Raw genomic sequence first — 27,735 nt, 5'->3', positions numbered from 1 at the left:
TTTGTGAAACAATACTTTATTCAATTTTACTTTCTACATCTAGTGACAAAATAGTTTGAATCCCACATAGGATTGCCATTTTCTGCTGTAAAGTACCATAAATGATAGTTATATAAAAATTACTAAATTCAAATACCATTTCAGGCTGCAGGTTTTTGCATTCAGATAGAACCTGTGCATTTTCATGCTCTGACAAAAAGATTTTAGCACATGCTGATTTAAAGAGCAGCTTAATTTTATTGCATCAGAGATATCTGCAGATAAAAGCATCATCAAGAAAATACATTAAGAAACAAATTCAACCCTCATACAGTATTTCTTCCCATTAAACCCACTGCAGAAAGTGCCCATTACACACAATGATCAGATGCCATCCAGATGAGCATTTATAAAATGCAGCAATTCCACAAGACTGCAAAGCGGGCATATCTCCAGTTCCTAGTTTTCCTAGCAAATGACAACCCTTCTGTAAATAACCTAAAACAGGTACAAAAAGATAACACCCCTCTAAAAAGTGTTCTATCTTGCTGGGGATATAATTGTAGTTATTAAGAACCTAGTTCACTGTCAATGGTTTTATAGTCAGCATCCACAGAAACATAAAAGGAAACATAAAAAGAAACACTAGAAAGAGATGAAGCCATCAGAAGAATACACTGAACTCTACAGAAAGCTGCTAAAAACACTTAAAACATGTCTGAAGTAGAAAAGAGATCCCATTTAGCCACAACCAGCAAATACCTTCTACATGGGAAAATGAGTATAGCAAATCTGTGTGCAGAAAACAGGTACACACAAGCCGGTTGTGTGGGGGATAATAGGCGAGTTTCTGCAAGGGGACAATGCATGAGGAACTACATGTCTGATCCCACAGAGATCTTCATGCAGCAGCCTGCATGCATACTGATTACCCAAAATTCTGTATCAGGGCAACTTAATAGAAAGTTTTACATTGTTTTAAACTAGCAGTATTAAAATATGTTTTTTTTAAAATATACCAGCAGGCCTTTTCACCTGCCATTTCCCAATTACCTATTTATACATCAACATCATCATCCCCATATTTGTAAGGCTGGATCCTGGAAACATTGAACACAAACACCTGTGCATACGCACACTCACTGTAGCCTTTGCAATTAGCAGCCTACAGATTGATTTACAAACTGCTTGTCCCAAACTACACTAGTCTTTAAATAATACTGATTTATCACCCTTCTAATTGTTCTGTGAAAGAACTAACCTTTCCCGCATCAACTACATTTGGTTTTAAAATCTATAATATTCATATCATACTATTTTATGTTACAACTAACTGCTTGATATCCAAGTGCACTGATTGCACCAATCACAAAGGAGGTTTTTTTTTAAATTCTATTGTGAAGGTTTGATGGTGTTTTTTCCTCAAATATTAGCCACTATAAAAAAAATTATATTCCCACATCCCCAAAATAGATCAAAGTGCTTATGCATTGCTGGCACAGTCTCGGAAGTTATAGATATAGGAAATAAGAAGTCAAAGGATCCCAAAGACAGTAGAGGGGAAGCCAATCCAGCAACATGGAAGACAACTGCAAAGCCCTCTATACAAGCACCTGCATGTCTCATTAAATCAGAACAGTGGCTGCAGCCCTGAAAATAGTTTTTCACAGTCTCGCTAACCAAAGGGGACTGAAGTGTTGGGTTTTGTTTTGTTTTTCAGAATTGCATCTCAGTTACTGGCAACACTGATGCGATGAAAAATTCTCTTGTTGCTGACTGAAGTGTAACTTTGGTACTGGTAGGATCACTTTTTGATGCAACCCAATGCATACATGCATGTGAGGAAGTTATATAAGACCTGATTACCACTTTAACTTTTCCAAGAACACCCATATGATGGACCCAGGTAGAATTCCTTGGCATCCTAACAATCTTAATACATGTATACATGCAGAGAAATGCTTCAAATATAATCCCTCAAGCCACAATTGTTAGTGTCAAAAGTAGTTCTTAATGGGCAGTGATAAAAGTCAGGGATATAATTAACTCATGGTAGGCAGCAAATTGCAATTCTGTGGTTGGCACCATGGAAGAGATTTCTTGCAACAGTTTTTCACATGGCTTTCACTTTGATTTGCTTCATTTTCATTTGCTTCTTCTCAAGTTTCTTCTGTTCACGCCGCAAAGCAGCCTCCTGTTGGAAAATAGAAAAAGTTGTATGAAATTATCAGATTTTGTGTTTCTTTGCAGGAGAAATCAGAACACCAGACAAAAACAACAGCTTCAAGGAAATTCAGTTAGCTGTATGGGTCTTCTCAATCATTCTGTTGTGCAACAACATACAATTGTTACTTTGTCATTGTGGGTGAGCCACTCATCTCTTGAGGCAGGAAAAAATTAAATGGTTGTCCAGTGCTCTTCTGTTATGGTAGATAGGAAGAAACATAAGATAAGATAGATCTCATTTCTGGAAAGGCAGGACAAAAACGGACTTCCTGAAGAGATGTGTGGGGTCCATTTATTAGCGTCTGCTTGATTAGTGCTCACTGTCTGCTGACTCAACAAATGCAAATGAGAAATCTCCCAGGGTCAGGGGTTCCCAGCAGACAATGAGCACTAATCAAGCAGACACTAATCCTCCTCTGCATACCCTCCCACCCTGAAGCCTGCCATCAGCAACAAACAATACACATTATTATTATTATTATTAACCTTTATTTATAAAGCGCTGTAAATTTACACAGCACTGTACATACAATCTTTTTAATTGGACGGTTCCCTGCCCTCAGGCTTACAATCTAAAAAGACGCGACACAGAAGGAGAAGGGAGTGGTGGTGGGGAAGGGCCCTGTCTAGTAAGATAATACATATAAAATACATAGCAATACAGGAAATGATTGAATAAAACAGACAACAAAAGTCACACAATAAATATACCCAACTCCTTTCCAAGCAAGCATTCTCTGAAGATCCCAGCCACAGATGCTGGCAAAACGGTCAGGAAGAAACTCTTCTAGAACATGGCCACACAGCCCGAAAAACTCACAAAAAACTATAGTATAAATATGCATTATAGCTGAGGCCATAATATCACTTTGTACCACATCCAAAAAAAGTAGGTTTATATCCATGAAAATTCATGCTAAAATTAAAAAAAAGTTATTCTTAAAAATGCTGCCATCTTACTTTTTTTCTCCCCCTTTCTTCTCCTTTTTATAATAACGCAGGTAGACTACTGAGAAAAGGGAAGGCAAATCAAAACAAAACTTGGAAGCAGCAAGATTAGAGCCCCACAACATACTTGCAGAGAGTTCTCCTTCACAGAATTCATCAACCAACAAATGTTTGTACTCCATGTCTTGACCTGATCAATGCAGGTTTTCGGAAGGGGTCCGAGAGCTGCTTTGGCAACTATCCATACAGACTCACAGCTTATATTTTGAGAATTGCTGTCTTAAAAGCTTGTCTGTATTGATGGTCCCACCTTCCCCAGGGACTCTGGTCATCTCTTAAAAAGGAGCGCAAACAGAAAAAGAGACAGATATCACCACTCAAATTTATATCTCATTTCACCAGCTTCAGCATGCCCAACATCACTGACAAGGGCTCAACTTTTACTAAGCATTAATGAATTTTTAAAAAAACATTGTTTACCTCCAGACGTCGCTGCTTCTCTGGATCTTCTTCATTCATGATCCTCTCTTTTTCTGCCCGTTTCTTTTCTTCCCTGCGGGATTGAGCAGCCTCTTGCCTTTGCACATGCGTCAGTTTCAGAAAATTCTCTTCTACCCGTGCCCTATTCTTATCAGCTTTTTGTTTGCCCTTTGGTTCAGGATTAGGAGAGATGTCAAACATCACCATTAGTATGAGCAAGCACTCAGCACTTCAAACAGCATTGCAATGAGTTAACACAGATATAAAATAGCTAGCAAAACGAAGCCCTATACTAGATCATTGTCATGTCCAGTTTACTTTAACGTACTTATTTGAGCTAAGCTTGATTTCTTAAAAACAAAGTTTTAGCACATATAGTACTTTGGTTACATCATGAGAAGGCATAACTCACTGGAAAAAACAATAATGCTAGGAAAGGTGGAGGAAAGTAGAAGGAGAGGAAGGCTGCATGCTAGATGGATGGACTCTATTAAGGAGCTCACAGGTAAGAATTTGCAGAAACTAGCAGAGCAGTAGAGGATAGGAAATCTTGCAGATGTCTAATCCACAGGGTCGCCATGGGTCGAGATTGACTCATGGGTGGTTTACAACAAAAAGTGCACAGTGGTTCCACATCTCCTAACAAGATTACAAAGCTCAGCTCAGGAGTATCCAGAGATGGAAACATGACTTTTTGGATTACAACTCCTAAAATAAACACTTTCATGTTCAGAAACCAATGTCTCAGCACTCGAATTGGACTCCTATCATCTTCCAAACACAAGTCAAAATTCTGGTTTTACTTATGCAGTTACATGAACCCCTAAAGTTGTGCAGTCACTCTTGCCTCTTTGCTTACATTACAACCTGTCACAAATAATGTTGGCCAACCCTTGGAAATGCTGTAGTTCAGGCAAAGCAGAGGGGATGGTGTCCAGTAGAGACAGGGAGATATTTTAATATGAAGTGAGCACACAACTAATTACACAACTTACCTCTCTATTCAGACGGAACTTTTTTGCTTTGTCAATGGTGTAAATCACCATGTTCATCAGAGGCAGCAGAGCTTCCATGTCTTTTGGGGAAGTGTTGCCTGAGCCAGGTACTGTAAAGCAAATGAGTACTTTTCTTAAAGTGCTCAGGTTGAAATCTGAAAACTATTTAATTGGTAGTAGGTAAATATCCTACACAGAAATAACACAGAAACATACAAGCCCCACTGAACTCAGTGAGACTTACTTCTGAGCACATGTGAAGAGGACTGAGACAAGAGTCCTGTCCCCACTGTTAGCAGATACCTTAGCCAATTCATTGAGGCCCTGTCTAATTCTAGTGTCACCCACTGGAACCTTCCCCAGAAGATCCACTGTCCAATGAAGCGAAGCCCTAGCCACCATGGAAAATGTGGTAGCCGCCCTGATGGCAATGGACACTGCCTCATGTGCCCTTTTTAGCTTTGTCACTATCCTCCTGTCCTCTAAAATTCTAAGGGTATCCTTGCCATTTCCGCAAAATATGGCTAAGGAAATGAGAGCAGATAAAGGGGCCTCCACTAGGAGTATTTGCAATTTCATCATGACTGCATGTAGAAAATAATAAAGTTTCTTAACTGTTCTATGATTGGGTCTACTGGCTGCAGGCTTATTTCACTCATCCCTAATCGCATGAATCAGGTTGGAAGGGTAAGGCATTTCTAGGACTGAAGATGCTGCCATGGGATATAACTCTTCCCACACGCTGGACAGGGGGTGGGGTTTGTTTGGGTGACAGGGTAATGCCTAGAGTCCTAGTCATTTTCTTTAGCAGCAGGGGAGAATTCGCTTCTTGAAAGAATCACACAAAACTAGGAGTATGGTCCAGGTTCCCGTCCCTCTCTTATTCAGGGAGTTCCCCTTCTTCCACTCCCACCCCCCATAAGTGCTTGCAGACCCCGGTCCTCTTAATCCTCCTCTGAGAACTAGGCTTGCTCTGCCTTACGGAGCCTTTGCTGTGCTTGGGGCGCATGTATGTGTGAGTGTGTGTGGTGTCTGCCTCTGAATTAGAAGGTGAGAACTCCTCCTCTCCCTGAAAATGGCATTTTCCAGAAATACCAAATGCCCCATGGCTGAGATGGCGGCCACTTTCACATGATCAAGATGGTGGATATCCTCCATGGCACAGGTTGCGAGAGGAGCCCACAGAGGAGCCCCCCAATCCCTGCCAGGTGTGTTCTGTGCTCCTGCCTTAGCAGGAGGCCATGCAGCTGCTGCCACTGCTAGTGTCCTTGGCCTTTGAGATGAGTCCACTTCGCAGCGTGGAGGCCACTGGAAGGCTAGGGCAGAACATGGATCTATCCATCTCCTATCTCCCACCCTGGTGGCCCTTACCAAGATGGTGGCTTCCTGGACCAGTAGTCCCCTGATCCCCCTGGAGGACACTGCCTTGGAGTGTAGTGTAATCTTCTTCTTTGGAGGTTTTTAAATAGAAGCTGCATGGCCATCTGTTGGGAGTTCTTTGATTGTGTATTCCTGCATGGCAGGGTCTCTTCTAACTCTATGATTCTATGATCTTTCACACCAGACTCTCTCTCTCTCTCTCTGTGTGTGTGTGTGTGTGTGTGTGTGTGTGTAATTCACTGATTATGACAACTTTGGATTTTTCCAGGATTTAGCAATTAACATTCATGCTTCCATCAGAAGGTTTCCCAAGACTCTCTTATCTTCCTGCTGAATGAGCATTTTCTTGTAAGGACAAAGATGCAAGTGTGATTTGAGGACACTACACCATTGTGACCTCACATGGACATACACTTTTTAGATACTGATCATAGGGGAAATGAACTCTTGTCCAGAATGCATTAGAAGGTAAACTCTGGCTGTGCTTTCAAATGCAGGATTTTACATCCCCAAGAAAAAGCCATTTGAAAATCATGAATCCATTCTTACCATTAAAAGTAAATAAAAGTGTCTTTTTAGTTTCAGGTAGTTTCAAAGGCTGACCTTCCCTAACAAAGAAGAGAAAGAAGTACTATTAGAAGGATATTAAAAATGAATTATTTAAGGATAGCAAAACGATATTAGTAGAGTCTGGAAAAATTACTTTTCAAAGTCACTTGAAGACTCTGAGAGTTGCCACCCAAGAAGTAACTTTTCCAAACTCGGATGCCCAGGTGCACCATCAGCTACTATGTAAGAGGACAATTCCGGATCTAATTGTACATAACCTGCTGTTAAGGCCAATCTGGTGCATTCTGAATTACACTAGGAACTTTCTGTTCCTAGTTTAGTTCTGGGAGGACTGTGATGTAGGATGTTTTCCACCTTAAACCCCACTGGGAAAAGCCATCTAGAAATGTCATCATCTAGAAGAAACCATCACTGATATTCCGTCACTGTACAATGAACAACATGAGAGCACTTAGCTCTGGCTCTGGGCAGCCAAGGATTAGGTGTGGCAATCTGCTTCTTCTACTGATGGGGGCAAGTGCCAACTGGATCCTTACCAATGCCTTGCTTCAAAGGTGTTTATAGAATAATAGCAAGGTGTCTGGGCAACTACTGGGGCAGAACACACTGTTTCTGCCCATCTTTCCTCCAGTAATCAGGATATGGAGCTGTTCAGCAGGCAAATGCTGTGTCATATTTGCTGTAGCATCACCTAAAATATCACTTAAAGGAACAAAGACACTGCTCTCTCTTATCAGAAATCGTATCTTATTTCAACATAGTAAATATTTAAATTCTATACAGAATAAGCTCTGAAGACAACCCAAATGAGCTCTGAACACAACCCAAAGCCCAACCATGTCACAAACTAGGTAAAGTCTAACACTGGCCACATCAGAATTCCCATGCTGGAAGTCTGGTTCAGACAACCCCCCTATGGTCTTTGCTAACAAGCAAGCTTGCTTGAGACTTTCCCCGCCTCTTTTTCTTCACCTTTGACAAACTACAACCCATCATTAACTTCAAAGTACAAACCTTCTTGTGCCATACTTACTCTTGCATTAGTTTTGGACCAGAAAACTGGTCTGAAAAATGGACGGACTCAATCTTGTCAGCATAATGTGTAAGAAAATGGATCATCTAGAAGGAGAAAAAAGGAGTACAAGGAGTACTGAGGAGGACATATTTTCTTATGAAGCTGTATACACCCATCCAAAGCAACCATCAACAACAGCTAGCCAGATACCGCAGGCAGCAGCATAAAGGCAAAAAGTTTCCCCTGTTGTTTTATCCCCAGAGCCAAGTCCAGGAATACCCCCAAACTGCAAACGTGTGTCTTCAGGGGGAGTATAACCCCATCTAGCACAAACTGGATCCCTATTCCCTGATCTGCCTTCCGACTGACCAGGAGCACTTCTGTCTTGTCTGGATAAAATTTCAATTTGTTTGCCCTCACCCAGTCCATTACTGATGCCAGACACTGGTTTAGGACCAGGAAAGCCTCCTTGGATTGAGGTGGAAAGTTGTAGTAGAATTGGGTGTCATCCACATATTGATGGCACCTTACTTCAAAACGCCAGAGGACCTCTCCCAGTGGTTTCATATATATGTTAAATAGCATAGGGAACAACACAGAACCCTGAGGGACCCCATAGGTCAATGGCCAGGGGTTGGAGCAGGAGTCTCCCAGCACCACATTCTAAGTTTTCCCCTCCAGGAAGAAGTGGAGCCACTGTAAAACAATACTTCCAAGGCCCATCCCAGAGAGGTGGCCCAGAAGGATACCATGGTCAATGGTACTAAAAGCTACTGAGAGGTCTAGCAGAACTAACAGGGACACATTCCCCCTGACCAGTTCCCTGAGTAGGTTATTCACCAAGGTGACTAAGGCTGTCTCTGTTCCATAGCCAGGCCTGAAACCAGACTGAAATGAATCTAGACAATTCATTTTGTCCACAAACCCCTGGAGTTGGGAAGCCACCACATGTTCTACTACCTTGAACAAAAATGGTAGGTTGGCCGATAATTATTCATTATGGAAGGATTAAGGGATGGCTTTTTAAACAAAGTCTTCACAACTGCCTCTTTTAGGCAAGGCGGAACTCTGACTTGTTGTAGGGAGGCACTGACTACCTCCTTCACCCACTCAGACAGTCCCCCTCTGGCCTGTTTGATAAGCCAAGATGGACAAGGATCTAAGACACATGTGGTGGCTTTCACCTCTCCAGGGATCCTGTCCACATCATCAGGCTGCACAAACTGAAAAGTATCCATTAACACTGGACAGATAGGTGGAAAGGCTATATCCACTGGCACTGCATCAACTACAGCAGCCAAGTCAGAGCAGATCTGAACAACTTCATTTGCAAAGTGCTGTGCAAATTCTTCACAGTGGGCTGCCAAGTGATCTGCATTTTCTACATGAGCAAGTGTGGACAAGAGACCCCTGACCACTCTGAACAGCTGTACTGGACAGCTCTGTGCAGATGCAATGTTGGCAGCAAAAAATCATTTCTTTCCTTCCTGCACTACCACAGAGTAGACCTTCAGATAGGCTCTAGGTTGTGTTCAATGAGATTCGCTTCGAGTCTTCCGCCAACATTGCTCTAGGCCCCGTCTTACTTGCTTCATCACCACCAACCAGGGAGCTGGTTTGGCTCTACGCCATAAGAAGGAACACTCAGGAGTGATTGTGTCCACTGCCCTGGTCACGTTCCCATTCCAAAGGTTGGCCAGAGCTTCAACAGAATTGCCTGCCAAGGTGACAAAAAAATCCTCAAGAGTATTCAGGAGCACTAAATGTAGATTGTTTTAATATGTATCTCTTATCCTTTTAAATTGCATGCATGTCCCTTCAAATTGATGTGTATTTTAATTGATGTGTTTTAACTGATGCAAGCATCCGCAAACGGCAAGCTCTCCCTTATCCCCAATGGTGGTGCATGCACGTGACCACACCACCATTGGGGACAACGAGGACTGTCCCTAATGGCAGCGCAGCCATGTGCATGTGACACCATTGGGGACAATGGGACATAAGTCCTGCGGTACCTGCAAGGGGGAGATTTGGAACAGATTCCCCCATGGATACCAAGGTCCCAATGTATTATTGTCCACCAGACAAACTTACATTCTCAAGAACAGCCAGAAACCAATTTTATTTCACACAGCTACATGGAAGTTTTGCCTCCTAAGGCAGATACCCTATTTTTTCAGAGATATCAAGATAAGAAAGACTCCTTCACGCCCTCCAAACAGACAAATATGACAAATAAGTAGAAATGCTGCTGAAGAACCCTCAGAAGTAAAGTTTAGATTTAGACAACTGGGTATATTGTTACAGCTCTTGTAAAATTCCTCACTTGCTGTAACTTAAATGTTTTTATCAGTTATTTTACTTTACATTACCTTCGTATCCATCATTCCCTCTGTGACCTCACCCATCTCTGATAGGATAGCCAATGACTCTGGGAGCCCATACTTCGCCCCAGTCTTAGGTTTATCACTGCAAAATTCACTCTGTTCAGGAAGAAATGGCATCATTAGAAGCAATGCTTTGTGTTTACCGTCACTTGCTTAAGCAGGTGCCTAGTCATCTAAATAAAAAATTAAGAAAGGAATTCAAGTTTCCAGTTTGGTGTGAGGAGGCAACCGACAAAGGGCAGAGTGTACCATACAGTCTATCCATGTGGCATACAATATCATTGCCATGTCTCTCAACCATCAGTGGCTTGACCCATTGTTGGATGCCTCCACCACAGGAACCTTCACAGTAAACAACCAGTGACCTATTCAAAACAGCTAAAATTAAGACCATGCTCAATTAGAATAAGACCCCACCACATCTCCCCAAGTCCTTTTCATATGGCTGACTGCATCACCAGATATTTGCTATTTTCTTGCATTGTGACTTTTCCCCAAAGCATTTGTACTATATTCACTTTCTCCAACCATTCCATAAATTAAATCCTACAATATGAAAGCAATATAGTATTCTGATTTTTCAATACACTACTTTCCTTAAAGTTTTCAGGTAAATTCTGATATTCTAAGGCATTACACACTTACTGTCTTATCTCTGCATTTCACCTCTCCCAGTCCCTCAGTACATACCAGGTCCTGCATTTCCTTCTGAAGCCTCACTAAGGCTTTTCTTGTCCCAACAGCAAACACGTAGGTATCCATGTCATCATCGTTCATAGTAACTTTTATTTGCTAAACAACACAGAAAATGTTAGTCACCCCTAGGTCTACACAACTACATCCATTAATACAAAAAATCACAAAGAATGAATACAAATTTCATTATTTCATAGCAATATCAATAGCATAAATGGGCTCAGGCTTTACAAATGGCCATTAGCCAAGATCAGTAGCATGTATAATATGAATCTCAGGATAACTTGGAAAATCCTCTAAAGTATAATTATGCATGAAATGTCTACTTGCATCTCATAATACAACGATAAGTGAACAAAGATGAAGTCCTTTTTAGGACCAATGTACACCATTGCTGGAACAATTTAACAAATAATCTGTCACCACATGAGACTCAACACCTTTTTTAGCCCATCAGAAGTAAGTGAACTGCAAAGTAATTTCTTTAATCCCAGAATTCCACTGCACAGGATACTTGCAGAAGAATAAGTACCGTAACCTTGAAACAAAGTCAGTGGCAGGGAAAATACTGTCAAGTCAATCATTTACGCCTTCATATATAGTATTCTTAATTTGGACAGGTTATGGAAGAAAGGAGCTACAAGTACAGTGGTTAACTTGCTATTTTCAAGGATACCTTTGAAAGCCAAATTCCTAAAGTAATTTAATGAATAAATCACTTTATTAATGTATAACAAGTTTTAGTTTCTTTCAAAACTTATTGTACTTTTAAAGAGCAATTTTAGAGGAATTTTGACAGGTATTCTTTGTGTTTTGTGCAATTTTCTTAATCTTAAAGGGTTTATTCTTTTAAAAAGTTAAAAATTCTGCAGACTGGAAAAAAACAGTATGAAAAATGTGCATTTCTTTTTCTTTAATTTATTGTTTCTGAGGTTTCAGTAAACATTGCATATAGATAGAGAAATCTATCTTCACAGCCATATGCTCCAGAAACCTCTTGTATTTAATTAAATGATGCAGAGATTCTGCATACAACTTTTCATAAGCTATTCAAACACAATTTTATGAACTTAGCCTTACTAAAGATGATCTGAGGTTGCAAAACTAAAACACATACCACTTGGTCACAAGCTGGTCTCATCATACGAGCAAGCACATTCAGCAAGTCTTGTCTTTTGAGAAACTAAAAAACAAAATTTTGACCATAGTTAATCAATGTCCCAAATTTAGCATAACTGTCATATTCTTGAAGGCACAAGATCTCTCCCTACAACCAGAACTAATTAAAAAAACAAGCTTGCTCAAGAAGTACCATAAAATGTCCTGTGTTACAAAATCAACAGCATGCAGAGAACACACTGCAAAACCGCAGAGCAATTCTACCGCAGTTCTTCTTGTATGCATATTTATTTTTCTACTGGATTAAAATTACATAGAGATCTTGTAGCACCTTTGAGCCTAACTGAGATAAAGAAACTGGTAGCATGAGCTTTCAAAGACTTCAGTCTACTTCCTCAGATGTTTAGAATCTGATCTTTCATCGTGCAATTAAAGGTTACATACAAACAATTCCCTAACGGCCTAAGCACTTTGGATAAGTTACTCTTTTGGACCATATAGCTTGTGGCTATGGTGGTTGCAGAATTCGCAGACATACAGTCTCATGAGAAAGATTTTCCAAACTTTAGGTATAAGTTATTTCTACCTTTTTAAACCCAGGCAGACCAGATTCAAACCTTCAGAGCACAATTAGGGAGCATCTCCATTTTCTATGGAAAGGTGAACACAGAACATACATGGGGGATCTGTTCTGGATTCCCCCTCCCACATATGAGGAAAAGAGTGTATGCTCAAGCCCCATTGAAAATAATGGGACGCACGCTCACGGCATGGGTATGTGCCCCATTACTTCTGCCAGGGTTTGCCTTCTGCGTAAGCTCAAAGTGGCAGAAGGCAAGCCTGCCTATGGGGCAGGCCGACTGTACTGAAATAAAGAAACAAGGTCCACTTTTGCTTAGGAAATTTAGCATCATCCTGTCTCACCATTCTGCCTTTTGCTTCAGGGTGAGAGGAAAATGGGGGACTAAGCTTTCATTTAGCCAGATCCTGCCCTCTTGTGATGAGTGGTTAAGGGGTCACGGACTATGATTTTTTGCAGAAAATGGAGGTAAAGATGGAGCTTTTAGTTTTCCAGTTTCCATTTTCTTCAGGGACTACACTGTTGTCTTTTCAGTCTGGCTCAATACTTTTCATATTTTGCCCTTCTGGCCAGCTTTAGTTCCACGGGAAACAGTGTCCCATTCCTGTATCTGCATGATGTAAAAAAGAGCAACTTCTACAGCACATATGGTTTTGTCCTAATTCTAACCTGTCCTAAGGTCCTGACTGAGATAGCAGAATACCACCATGACAGGAAATTATAGAAGGTAGTGTGTGGGAGGGGAAATGATCAGTGCCCAATTCCTCCACATGTAAGTCAGTTGTACCTTTAGAGTTCCGTCTTGTTCGTTATACTTTTTAACACCTATGTGTAAACAGAGATATGCAACACTCCAATCTCCATAAGGGTAACTTTGTCTCCCAACTACCCCATGGGAAATACTCCCCCTTTGGTCGTCTTCCTAGGTCTAGTAGCTCTTCAAAACTGTCCATCAACAGTGCTGGTTTGTGTACTTTATAGATATAATCACCATAAATGTCTAAAGGCAAAAAATATTTCAGGACTCAAAACACCCTCAAAGCTGTCAAAGCTGAAGAAAAACCCAGAGCTCTTAAACTGGACTTGAAGCTGTACAAAATTTTCTTCCCACACTGGGTTGAAGATGTTAATTGATTCACACAGAGTCTGTCTTTTAGTGAATGGGAAGAGTTAATCCAGAGTAGAATGCCTTCCTTTATCAATTGTGGAAAAATCTGAGGTTAATCTCAGATAAAACACAGGAAGAGAGTTCATCTGCCAAAGCAATTGTTCTCAGTCCTGCTTTGGATAGGGCTGCACTCCTTCTGAAGACTTGAAGGTATTCTTTGGCCCGTTACAAACGGGCACCCTAGTATGTGCTGAGCACGTACTAGGGTTAAAAAGGGGCGTCCTTTCCGGATGCCCCCAACCCTAGTATGCGTTTGGCGCGCACAAAATGGCGGCGCTCGTTCTACACAGGCGCCGCCATCTTGATGTAGTGGATGCTTAGCGTCTGCACATTGCACGGCGCTAATGATGTCGCAAGTGCACCATTGGCGCCCTGCGGCATCATTAGCATACCGCAAGAAGAAGCTGCATTTTGCAGCTTCTTTTTTGCTGCGTGGAGGAGCTGTGCGGTTTGGCCGCTGAAGCTCCTCCACGCAGCAAATGAAGGTGCTTTTCAGACCGCCCTTTTGGGCGGTCTGTAAAGCACCTTTGATTGCTATGTCTACAGGTAGATTTCCTCCGTGGCACAAGGACACTTTTAGCATCTTAGGAAGTTTCACCATCTGCATTCCTATCTGCAAGAGATAGCCTAGCCTTAGTAATCTACTGGCTGGGAACTTTTACCTTAAGACAACTGTAATGCATTCTGTGTAAGGCTGACTCTGAAGGCAGTTTAGAAATTGTAGTTGACTCAGTACATAATGGCTTACTATAACAATGCTGTAACAAATATGCAAGCTCCTGGTCTGTTTCTAGGCCCAATTCAAAGCAGTGGGGATGGCTTTCAAAGCTTTAATGGCTTGACCAGGATATTAAACAATTCATTTGTATCTGCATTTTTCAGATTCTGAGCACAAGCACTCCAGTCTGCGGTGCAGTATATGGATAAGAAAAAGACAGCCTTTTCCATATTGCCACATTGACTTTAGAATGCTCTTTGTTGTTCACATAGTGTCTAATTTGTACACTTCTCCAATGCCAAAGGCCTTTATTATTTTCCCTGGATTTTTTTTTAAATTTCTAACTTTTAAACTTGTATCAATATTTGGTTGCTATTTTTATCTTACTGGACCTGTTATTTTATGAGTGTTTTTAATATTTTATTGCAAGCCATCCTGATAATTTTGGAAGTGGAAGTTTAAATCTAAAACATACCCCAACACATTTCTCTCACTCCAAAGGGAACAAGGTATGAAGGTAGAATATGCAGCATTTCTTCTGTATTAGGCTTCTGCCAATTTAAGAAAGTTTTTCTTGCCTAAACATTGAGCCTGAAGACACTCAAGCAGAGAGAGGCAAAATTCAATCCTGCACAATCTGCTTCATATTTTTCTAGAAACTTAGGTCCACCAAGAGAGACAGGTGCAAGAGACATATGGGCCTGAAACAGGTGGGCATGAAAAGAGTGGCTTCTGGCCGCTTGGAAGGTAGGACGTGCAGATGACACATGTCTACTGAGCAACCAGAAGCTGTGCAAACAGCACACTCACTGGGAAAAGCCAGCTAGCAAAGGAGTAGAAAAAGTCTGCTCTTTGCCAGTGTCCCATTTGGGACCGTGGCAATAGCCCGGATCAGGACCAGAGCCAGGCCCTGTCTGCATGACCCCATGGTTAGACCTAACTCTTCATCAGCTTCTGCGTTATAGCACACCAGTACAAACAGCTATCTTCATTTTAACAGTGTAATTGGGAGGAGAAGAAAATTAATTTTATGTTTTTCTTCTTCACAACAGGAACTCAGGAATACTTGGCCAAATACATGAAGTTCTACCATTAAATCATATGGTACTTCCTGCTCACTCCTAATTTAAAGCATAAAACATTTTAAGGTGTTCTTTCTCATACCTTGAGCTGGATAAGCATACCCTCACAGCACACTCTTCCAGAGCACCAGAGATTATAAATATGTTCATTCTCTTGGTTCAACTTGCCCGTACTCGTGGCTTCTTTATTGGTGCCATCATCCCCTTGAAAGAAAGGACATGCTAATTAACAAGAACTTGTGACTTTACACCTAAGCTTACACTGCAGTGTATTCCTGTGAGCATTAAGTTAGCCTCCAAACCAAACTCAAAAGTTTTGGTTAGTGCAAAACACTGGAGCGTGCCTGCCAGAGAAGTGGGTTGTCTCCAATCCACCACATCAATAGTCCAGTGACCACAATGCCTTTTGATATCTTCAAGCTTCTGATGAGGATTCAGAAAGCCTTGATAGGCATGTGCATGCTTACCCAAGAAATTACTTCCATTATTTCTTTTCATCATGGCTTTTAAACTCTCCTCAATCCATATCATAAGTATTCCATCTCTATCAGGTTTACAAAGAACATACAAACAAGCATTTATACTTGTTCAGCTTTGCAAAGCCTGAGTCTTTACATTTTTCAGAAGTGCTCCAAGATGTACAAATGAACTACAGTGGACAAGAACTTAAAAAGAGTATTGGTACATTTTTACACACTAAGCCCTAGTTTGATCTGTGTCTGATTAAATATAATTTCATTTAATTTGGATGCTGTTGCCGTTGCTGTAGGTTTCTCTCCCTACATATCCTGATGGACACAGCAACAATGTTGGCCACCTTGTCCAATTCTGCCATGACTGATCCCAAATTTCTCTCCTGCCTTTTAATATTCAAAGTTCATTTTACTCAACTTTCTTTTCATCTGCATTTGCATGATATAAAATTCTACCTGTGTGCCAATGTTTGGCTGGCCTGTCACTGTCCTCCTTGGTGACTTCAGCATTCATAATGATACTGATGTCTGATACTGGAGGCAAGAAGTATAGCTGTAGAGGCTGGGGGGGGGGGGCAACTTACCAACAAGAGCAAAGTTACTTTCAAGAAGCTCCCGATGACTACTGAACCAGGCCTGAGCCAAACGGTTATTTTTATTCTTCCCAATTATGTAGTTCATGATGTAAGCAAGTAGGCCCGTCACCATTAAGATTTCCATGTAGTAACTCTCCCAACTATTTTGGAGGTGGGCAGGCACCTGTTGAGTGTGGATTTGATTAGACTATTTCATTTTGAATGTTAGTATCTCTAACATTCTGGCTGCTGTTACAATATTTATTTATTTTTTATTTAAGTATGCATTAAGCACCTTTTATCTCACTGGAACCTTTGATGTGAACAATAATACACCCTACTTTTTATTTACTAAGGCTGCATCCATACTGCAGAAATAATCCAGTTTGACACTGCTTTAACTGCCATGGCTCAATGCTATGGAATTCTGGGAACAGTAGTCTGTTGTGGCACCAGAGCTCTCTGACACAGATGGCTAAATGTCTCATAAAACTACAATTCCCAGAACCTCTGGAAGAGCTATGTGTTTTTTCTGGAAATAGCGAGCTGCCATGGGTCCCTTTTTGGGAGAAAGGCAGCATTAAAATGTAATAAATAAATAAATAAATGATATGTAGTAAAATTGGGTGTACTTAACACAAAAAGAGACTGAAAGTGAAATCTTATACATGTCTATTTGGAAGTACTCCGCAATAACTTCAATAGGTCTTACTTCCAAGTGTTTATAGGACTGCAGCCTTAATGATACTAGTTTATGCTACAAGCTTCTGTAATAAAGACTGACATGTAAGATTTTCACAAGATACACTTACATCAACAATGGTTATGGGATCTTTATTTTTGCCTGGAATTGCATCAGGTTTCTCTTCATAACCTTCAAATTCTTCATCGTCATAAGGTTCACTTTCTGCATCACCTTCCTACAACAAGAAAACACAAGGTTCACAACATCAGCTATTTGAAGAAGAGGCTCCTATGCTAAATGCTATAAACTACTGAACTAATACATAAATTGTAGGTTTCACACCGGATTGTGAAAGTATTATACTTATAAATCACTCTTAGAATGCTCAAAGTAGATCATAGAAGGCTCCCAAGTCAATTCCTGTTTGGGCACCAATCAGATTGAAGAAATAAACAAAAATATGTGTCTTTGGTCCACTTCCTGAGATTTCCAGAGGAATTTGTTAAAACCACTAAAACAAAATTCAACAGTGATTTACAATACTTTCTCTGAAGTTCTTGATAGTTTAGATTAGTAGTCCCCAAACCTTTTTGGGCTACTACCCCTTTCTTCTTGGATGACAACCCTGGTGCCCTCAATTCCTATTGTTACGCAGTCAGGTGAAGAGTGGGAGACACCACTATACAAAGCAACCAACAAGGCTACACAGTGCTTTTAAGGGACCCTGAAAAGAGAAATTTAATGCAGCCTTCATCCCCACGACGGTCCTAAAGATGGTTGGTTCCCCTTGTCATTTTTCATGCCAATACTTTGACTGAAGACCCTTGCCACCCCCTTTTCCCTGCTCCCCTGGATCTTTCCACCGCCCCCAGGGGGGCATCCTACCTACTTTGGGAATCACTGGTTTAGATGACTCTGGAGATGAGTACAACTACGTCTATCCAGCTGGCCAAAATAAAGCCGTATTGTTCTAACCTCTTTCAAAAGGCACAGAAATATGGGACACTCAACTATTTTTCTCCTCATCATAGAAAAAATGCTGACAATGAATTGATATTAAAGACAAGGTATTTTACTGTTGAATGTAGGAGCACTTCTTACAGCACAAACAAATAAACCTGTATTCCCTGCCATGGGCACTAACTCTAGATAGATGAGGCTTAGAATAGCTTATCTCTAAATGATCCTTTCTTCTAAAATCAAAATTGTCTTGCTGCCTCAGCAATTTTAAAGATAGCTCAAAGGTCTGTAATAAGTGACAGGCAGTCATACAATATTGTCAAGTCTAATTATGGTAGTTTCTTGTGGTATGAACTTTCATAGATGACACTTACTCCAATGGAAGAATCACAGATCAAGGTTGTATCAAACAAATAAATGAATGGGAAGAGGTATGCTGGGGACAATCAAGTCAGAGTGATTAGAATTCAAGAGAACTGACAAACTACCATAATAACATATCCAATAACTACAATTTAGAACTGAATGCAGTCTACTGAACACCCTGGACTGGCAAACTCAATTCCCATATGCAAAGCTGCAACATTTTCAGCTACAATCCTATAGCTATTTACTAGCAAATACACTCTATTGAAATCAGTGGGAGTTACCTCTTAGTAGATATGTCTAGGATCACTCTGCAAGACATGGAAATGTTGCCTGCAAATACTATATGAAATGATGTAGAGGTGTCTTGTCAAACATCATGCCCTACCCAAGCAAGACCCTAAGTATCTATACATTCTATGGCAGGCATAGGCAAATGTGGCCATTCTGACAGTGGTGGCCCATAGTTACTGTAACTCCTCACCATTCACTTTGACAGGTGGGAACGTTGGTCCAACATGTGATAGTTAGGGCTACAGTTGTCTATGAGTGATACAAAGGTTGAAAACTATATATGTGCCTTCTGGTGCTTCTACAATTTCCTAATGAACAGGTATGACCTATACCTCCCCATATAGGCCTCCACAACAAGCAAAGCCACTTTCACTGGGGCCTCAGTGATGTAGCAATTCCATCCACTCAGGAGTCTGTATGATCTTTTCTCTGCTGCATTTTTGTAAGCAATTCAAGACTTCTCTTTCTTAAGGAGTCTTTGATTAAACTGGCTTATGCATTCTCATTCTAATTCTTCTTATTATTATTTTATGTCCTGCCTTTTTCCCAACCTGGGATTCATTGGAGCTATGATATTTGTTATAGTAAATATTTTAATTTGCCTGTTTTGATCTTACACATTTTAATGTTTGGTTTTGTACACCTTAGGAAATGTTTACAAAATGATACAAAAATATGATAATAAATATAATTATATCTAAATAATAATCACAGTGTAAGGTCTATGTTTGGTTTGGTCCACCCTATGTCCTCTAACATCTCTTGTTTGTTTTTTTAAAAAAATACAAGCCAGAATAGGCCCCTTCATATGGTATCACCTGGGCATCACCATCTTCAAAGTCAAGACCTTCATCTTGTCCTTCGAGCTCAACCGTGGCCTCTTCCTCGTCATCCTCTGTTGTGACAATTCGCTGGGGAGATTCAGTGGCAGGATCTTCAATCACATCTTCGAATTCCGCAAAGTCATTATCATCATATTCCACAATGTCATCTCCATCATCAAATTCATCAAATTTTGCCAGCGATATACCCCATGGGATAAAGAGAGCAACCACAAAAAAATACACAGTTCTCATTGCTGCTGGGAAACGAGAGAGAAAATAATTAACATCTTCAGACTTTAAATACTATACATTGGCCCCATACAGACCAAAATAAAGCTGCTTTGTGTCACTTTGGAGGTATGCTGTTTAAATGATGCATGCGTCCTAAGAGTCTGGAAGCTGCACCAAAGCCACGCTCCAGTCCTTAGGAATGGAGCCTGGCTTTGGCATACCTCCAAAGTGACCCAAAGCAGCTTTATTTTGGCCTGTCTGTATGGTCCCATTCTTTTCTTACAAAATAGAAACACAAAAATGGGCAACTTACTATCAGCTGTATAAAAACACAAGAGAAACACAACACAATCTGCAAGTTGTAGTTTTATGTCACTTTGCATATCATTTGCATTCTTAAGAGTTGGTGCTCCTGTTGCAGTATGCTTCTTTAGGAACACTTATAAACAAGACACAGTTGTGAGGTAACAGAAGTACTTTGAATGTAGGCAACACAGGAGCCCTGTTGCACCACAGTTCAACATTACTTAAATGTACAAAGTAAAGTAGCAATTTCTTAGCAAGAATTATTCAAAGGGGGGTTGCCTTTGCCTTCCTCTGAAGATGAGAGTGTGATTTGCCCAAGGTCAACCAGTGGATTTCCATAGCTCAGTGGGGATTTAAACCCTATTATCCAGTTCTATGCCAACACTCAAATCACTATACAGTACTATACTGGATAGTAAATACTCTTGCTGAGACCAAGGAGGCTTGAATTTTGAAAACCCATAATTAGACATGACATTTGCTCATAACATTCATCATATATATTGCCTAGAGGCTTGATTTAGCTGTTTTAGGGCCGTAGCAGATGGGCGCAAAAGAGCGGCTGAGTCCGCTCTGGACACAATCGGATCAGGACCGCACTGACTGCACAGCCCACTCCCAAAGTGGGCCACAGCTGCAGGATCCTTCCTGTACCACCAGGAACTGGATTATCTCAGCTTTGGGCCACTTTGCAGGCACACATCATGTCAATGTCACACCTCCAAAGCAGCTGGAAGCCACTTTATTTAGCCCATCTGTTCCAGGCCTTGGTGAACAAACAGGGCTCCAATAAAGGATTGGGCTACTATCCAAGTATCCAACCACTCCATTTACCTCTCCCATTTTTCTGTTGCATCCGGTAAAGAACTTTTCCCTGTCATTTGACTGTGGCACTGGAAAAGTACTTTCCATTTGTTGCAGCAAGACTGTTGTCCAAAGCAGCAATCAAAGAAAAAGTGTACTGATTACCTGAAAATCTTAGGTTCACAGTACTCCCAGAGTCTCAACCTCCTTGTTAGGGTTATATTATGAGCTTACAATGTCATTATGAGCCACATGCAACACTGATATTTTCCCATTCCACAGTCCCACACACTAGTCCCTTAAAAGGCACACAATCTAGGTTAGCAATCTAAAATTAGCAGTAGAAACTAGAGCAAGCTCCCTCCATCCCACTGTCAGCTACATTTTTATAACCAGCCGAGCATGGGAAACAGACAAGGATGCCTGAAGGAGAACAACATTACTGTTTTTAAATTTTAATAATATTACGGATACCTTATCTGAATTACACACAAACTCAAATGTGCAGAATAGCACCTGTCTCAAAATTACAAACCTGGGCAAGTCCTAACTTCCCTATTTCCCTCCCAATCCTGATTTTTTCCCACATTTGGCCTGCTAGAAAGCTTTCTAATAAAGAATTAACTAGAATAAAAGGCCATTAGATAAATTAATTTAAATTAAGTCTACTCTATATCTATCCACCTCCAAATTGCCTTTGCTGCAAAGTATAGACATGAATACATGAAATATTAAGAGGGGGCTTAATATTAACAAAATATAATAATTGCTACCTTTCAAGCCACAAAGGGCTGAAACAGTATTATATTTATATTTCAAGTTTTGGGAAGCAAGTCCCAAGTGGATATCTTCCCCCAACGCCATGTATGTAACACACATTAATACGTTGAAGAAAACAATACTGGTATTGCTCATTAGTGCTACCAGTGACTGGTGCTAGGAGAAGGGTTTCTTTGGGGGTGGGATGGGAGCGGGGTGGACTATAACTCCCAGAGCTTGCTAGCCAAGAGAGACATTGACCATGCTTTCTGGTGTATGTGTGTATGAATCAACACACACATTCTAAGACTAGGGTAATTATGGGCTTACAATGTACAGGAGGATTCAAAAATCAATGCTGCAAAACCAAATAAGAACAGCTTTACTTTTGTACCATTGTTTGTGAATCACATGGTAGATAACCTCACACAGTGCTCAAATCTCCTGGAGTCAGTAAATGAAATGAGATAAAGAAGCATTATCCTTTTTCTAAACATGGGCTTATGTCCTTAACCACTGAAAAGTTAAAGCTACCCACATAACCCTTGTAACTCTCAACCCTAAAAGTAACCCTAATCTATATTTAATGTGTCTACTCTTCCATACCGTACCAATAATCTGATTTCTCTTCAAATCATATAAATACACAGATTTTTTGACAGCAGGACAGGCAGAGCATAGATCATGATTTATTGGTACAGTATTTGCAGATACTGTAACACCAAATTAGGAGGAGTAGCTAATACCCCAAAGGACAAGATAAAAATTCAAGAAGGCTGGGCCAAAACTAACAAAATGAATTTCAACACAGAGAAATGCAAGGTACTGCACTTAGGGAGGAAAAATTAAATGCAATGATATAGGATGGGAGACACCTGACTTAAGGAGACTATGGGGCTGTGCAGATAAGAAGAAAGGGGTGGCCAGAAGCGTGGCAATGATCCACTATAAAAAGGAGCTGCAAAACACAGTTCCTTTCTGTGCCGCTGCCAAGGCACCATTAGCACCATGATGTATCTTGTGCACTGCACCATTTGGACGTGGTGCACAAGGCAGGTCATCGGCGCGTGCACTATTAGAATGCATGCATGCCCAAAATGGTGCTGGGAGAGCATGGAGCATGCGGACGCTCTGCTCTCCCGTGCCCTAATCTTGGTCCCAGGTTGCTGCAAGGCGGCAATCTGTACTGGGCCAGGGTGTGAAAGGGATCTAGGAGTCCAAGTAGATCACAAAATGAACATGAGTCAACAGAGTGATGCAGCACCGAAAAAGGCCAATGTGATATTAGGCTGCATCAATAGGAGTATAGTGTCTAGATCAAGGGAAATAATAGTGCCAATCTATTCTGCTCTGGTCAGGCCCCACCTGGAATATTGTGTCCAGTTTTGGGTACCACAATTCAAAAAGGATGTTGACAAATTGGAGCATGTCCACAGGAGGGCAACCAAAATGGTGAAAGGAAAGCATGCCTTATGAGGAAAGACTTAGGGAGCTGGGTGTGTTTAGCCTGGAGTAGAGATGGATGATATGGTAGCCCTGTTTAAATATTTGAAGGGGTGTCACACTGAGAATGGAGCAAGTCTGTTTTCTACTGCTCCAGAGACTAGAACACAGAACAACTGATGCAAGCTACAGGAAAAGAGATCCCACCTCAACATTAGCCATCCCTAGAGGTCTTTAAACAGAGGCTTCATGGCCATCTGTTGGGTGGCTTTGATTGTGATTTCTTGCATGGCAGGAGGTTGGACTGGGTGGCCCTTGTGGTCTCTTCCAACTCTCTGATTCTATTGACACATGTTTCTGACTTCCTCTTGTTTAACAATATCAAAATGCTTTCCACTCCAGTCTAGGCCCTTACAATCCCTGATCTATAGTAACATTGCTACTGCAGTGAAGCCAGGACTCACACGGTTGAAGTATTAGGACCTTTTGATTAGCAAAGACAGTAACTTCACCAGCTATGCACCTGAAACACCCCTGTACTCTCTGAGTTTAACTGTAATACTTAGATTAGATTAGAAGTGTGTGAATAAATTTTTACACCAGGCAAAGTATTTTAGACTAAATTAATATTGAATAACCCTGTAAGTTCCATTAGCATTACTCAAGAATTGCTCCTAGTATACATAAGAACTGTGAGAGTTGGCTTGTTCACTTTAAGACTTTGCTGACTTCTTGCTGGTGTTTGGAAAGGAAACACCTGGAAAATCTTGAGCTTATACTGTTTGGGAACTCTGTGTCCTTCTTTTCCTTTCTTAAATAATCTTGTCTCTTGCCATTAAATATACTATTCCATTGCCCTTTGCCACCTAATTATTTTATGAGTGTAAATGGAGCCTAATGAGGTAATATGCAATATACCCTGCCATGTATATAAGCACTTACATAATACATATACATAGAGACGTACAACTTTTGGGACTGTTATGAGGAACACCTGCACTTCAAAACTGACAACTACACTAGTGAACTACTATTATTACTAAATTTATATTCTACTTTCCTTTCAAGGAGCTCCAACTACTTACTTCTTTTATTCTAACAATCCTGAAAGTTTATGTCGTGAAAGAGAGACAAGCCCATGTTTCCACAGCAAATTCTTTAGCCAAATGCTGATCTGAATTTTGATCTCCCTGGCCTAGGGCTCTTTGTTGCTGTTGTTGTTGTGTGCTTCCAAGTAATTTCTGATTTATGGTAACCTTATAATGGGGTTTTCTTGGCAGGTTTCTTCAGAGGGGGTTTGCCATTGCATTCCTCTAAGGCTGGGAGAGTATGACTTGCTCAGGGGTGACCCAACAGGTTTTTGTGGCTGAGCAAATATTCAAACCTTGGTTTCATTAAGTCCAAATTAAACATTCAAACCATAATACTATGCTAGGTCTCACAACATAATGATTCACTAGCTTGCATATACAAGTATATAGTTAGTGAGGAGCAGCAGATAACTATTTATGCTGAGAGATAATTACTATCTTAGCAGCAGATAACTTGAGCCAACTAATGATCCATTTGTGAATTAGAAGCAAAATGGTGGCTCAAGATAGCTTCTAAGAAACAAGAAGAGGGGAACCATATTCAGATATGATTGCTCGAGGTCAGACTAAGCTTGATTTAGAGAGTACGTACTGTTCTCCTCTTTTCTATTCTAGATCAACTAAAAAACCCATCTCCATCCTCATCAAGCTGGCTGCATCCTCAAATTTATAGGTCAGATTCCCCACTCCACCTCTAAACATGAATTAGGAAATTATCCATGCTTTTATCATTCTTAATTTCAAATCTAAGTATCAAAAGTGATTAATGATCTTTAGTAACTAATCCACATTACGTCATCTTGGACAATATTTCCAACAATATTTCCCATTTGTATGGTATACTAAACACATCTTCCCCTCTCCGTTCTACAAAACCCTTAAACCATTTGTGTAGAGTATCTATATCAGAATCCTGGAAACTATCTCCCATCTTATCTTTCAATCATGTTATCCTTTAGTTATTTCAAGGTGATTCCTGACAACACAAATGAAGGCGCATGGCAGAGGAATCACATTTCATAGGAATGACCTACATATTCAAAAGGTGCCTGAAATGGCAGAACCTATTTGTATACATCTGGTTCAGGCCTGGGGTGCCTCCACAGGGTCCACTACTACATTCTATCATTGTGAAGCTTCAACTTGTTTTCTGTTGGCTTAAGACATACACCCAAAACTGGCTAAAGGTCTGGAATGTGAGCACTCTGGATGTTACTTGACTGCAACATCCCTCAGTCCTAGCCAGAATAATTTCCAATGGAGAAGAATGCTAGCAGATGCAATGACAAACCACACTGAATGTATGGAGAGCCACACATATCTCCCCCTGCCTTTGGAAGATGTCAGAATAAGACAGGATGGGCAATTTGCACCCACACTAAAGTAGTTGGACTACAATCCCCATGATCCCCACAGCCAACAGAGCCCTTTATGAGTAGTGATAAGAGCTAGGATGCATCTAAACTGTAGAAATAATGCAGTTTGACACCACTTTAACTGCCACGGCTTCATCCTTCAGAATCCTGAGATTTGTAGTTTGGTGAAGCACCAGCACTTTTTGGCAGAGAGGGCTAAAGACTACAAATCCCAGGATTCCACAGGATGCAGCTGCAGCAATAATGTCCTGTATTATTGTCTTTCCTAATAAGTTGTGTCTTCTCATGATGTGTTTTTCTCCTGGAAAAAAAGGACATCTGGTCACGCTCTCTGAGCCTCAAGAGACAACTTGTTTAGTTTTAGACAGCATGAGAATCAGTGTGGCACAGGGCTTTGCATGCTCTTCCATGGCTCTGGAGACCAGGGTTCACATCCCCGCAACAAAAATCCACTTGGAGTGACCTTGGGCAAGTCACACTCTCTCAGCCTCAAAGAGATAACAATTTGGTTGGTCTTAGATAGTTATGTCATTTATTTATAAATTTATATTTATTTAAGGGACCCAAGGCAGCTCACAGATAAAACATTTAAAATTATTATAGGATTCAAACAATTAAAACATCCATATATAAAATCAATAAATACACACACACACATATATATATATATAATTATATATAAAATAATATATACTATATAGTATTTATTAATAATATATATAATAATATATATAATGTATATAAATAATATATATATATATAATATGTATAAAATATATGAAATAATACATAAAATATGTACAATATTTATTAATAATATATATATGTTATAATATATATATAAATGATATGTATAAAATATATGAAATAATACATAATATATATAGAATATTTAATAATATATATATTAATATGTATAAAATAATATATAAAATATATAGAATATTTATTAATAATAACAATTATATATATATATATATATATATATATATATATAATATCTATCCATCTATATATATATATAGAGAGAGAGAGAGATAAATTACTATTTATTTGTATTAATAATGATATTTATTTTTATTCTGCTTTTTCACAAAGGAGTCAAAGTGGATATAGTAATATATGTTAGTAATATATATCAAATCATATAAATCAGATTATATATATATATATATAAACTAAATAAATCACATACTTTATATATATATAATAAATAAATCAGATTATATATATATATATATATATATATATATAAATAAACTAAATAAATCACTATATATATATATATATATATATATATAATAAACACACCCCATAATACACACACACACACACACAAACAATAAAGTATAAACTATAACATAAAGTGAGATAAAGAACATTATTTCCTCTAGCGATGAGAGCCAGGGTCGGGTAGTGGTTCGGGCGTGAAGCCTAGGGCTCAGCCATGGAAACCCACTGGGGTGACCTTGGGCAAGTCACACTCTCTCAGCCTCAGAGGATGGCGATGCCAAGAACCCCCCCACGGCGGGGGCTCCCATAAGACTCCAAGGCAACCAAAGATGGGGAAATGGCTGCAGTTCGGGTGAGACGCCCCACCTGCCCTCCGCCGCTTCAGGGATGGAGGAGGGGACAGAGCTGCTGAGAAGCCCCCCAGGACGGAGCCAATCCAAGCCCCGGTCCCGCTCCCCCGCTGAAAACCCCTCAGGCCCGCGCCCTGCCTTCCTACCTGAGGCCCGCGTTGACGTTCTCAGGCCTCCTCCGCTGCGCTCCGCCGCTAAAGTTAACGCTCCTCCAGGATTGTGATTATATCCCTCCCTTGCGCTCCTTCTTCCTTCCCGGGCCGTAAGATACGCCAATGGCGTAAACCCGCGCAGGCGCATTGAGGCTGCAGGGCAAGGCGAGGGGAGGGGGCGGAGCAAGAAAGGAAAGGGCTTGCCGCTTATACTCTATGTATTTATATATATGTATATATATATCCACAAAAGTCGCACATACACACGTTAATTATACATGTATATGTATGATATATATATCATATATATATATATATATATATATATAAAATAATATATATCATAAATATACATATGTATATTATATATATATGTAATACATATTATATATATATATATATATATATATGTATATATGTATATGATATTATATATAGACATAGACATAGAGAGAGAGAGAGACATATAT

The 27,735-nt window shown here is 40.1% G+C and overlaps 1 protein-coding gene across 5 annotated transcripts; it reads right to left on the bottom strand.

The window, feature by feature from the left end:
• On the bottom strand, positions 1-27,379 carry CCDC47 (coiled-coil domain containing 47). 5 transcript variants are annotated; one of them, XM_089531624.1, is made up of 13 exons: positions 27,260-27,379; positions 19,515-19,777; positions 17,204-17,311; positions 16,401-16,575; positions 15,426-15,547; positions 11,794-11,859; positions 10,671-10,772; positions 9,966-10,076; positions 7,612-7,697; positions 6,558-6,616; positions 4,629-4,738; positions 3,634-3,801; positions 1-2,173 (listed from the first exon to the last, which is right to left on the bottom strand). In XM_089531624.1, exons 2-13 carry the CDS (start codon positions 19,770-19,772, stop codon positions 2,093-2,095), a joined length of 1,446 nt encoding a protein of 481 aa, XP_089387750.1. In that variant the 5' UTR covers positions 19,773-19,777; positions 27,260-27,379; the 3' UTR covers positions 1-2,092. The 5 variants fall into 5 exon arrangements, with proteins under 5 accessions (XP_089387750.1, XP_089387748.1, XP_089387753.1 ...); XM_089531622.1 differs by having other exon boundaries at positions 19,515-19,774; XM_089531625.1 differs by lacking the exon at positions 1-2,173 and adding an exon at positions 3,317-3,487 and having other exon boundaries at positions 19,515-19,774.
• Positions 27,380-27,735: the final 356 nt, after the last annotated feature.

This window comes from Sceloporus occidentalis, unplaced genomic scaffold (assembly GCF_023333645.1).
Source record: "Sceloporus occidentalis isolate IW3139 unplaced genomic scaffold, rSceOcc1.0.p SCAF_7, whole genome shotgun sequence".
NCBI classification, from domain to species: Eukaryota; Metazoa; Chordata; class Lepidosauria; order Squamata; family Phrynosomatidae; genus Sceloporus; species Sceloporus occidentalis.
This window is presented reverse-complemented; position numbering and strand designations above follow the sequence as displayed.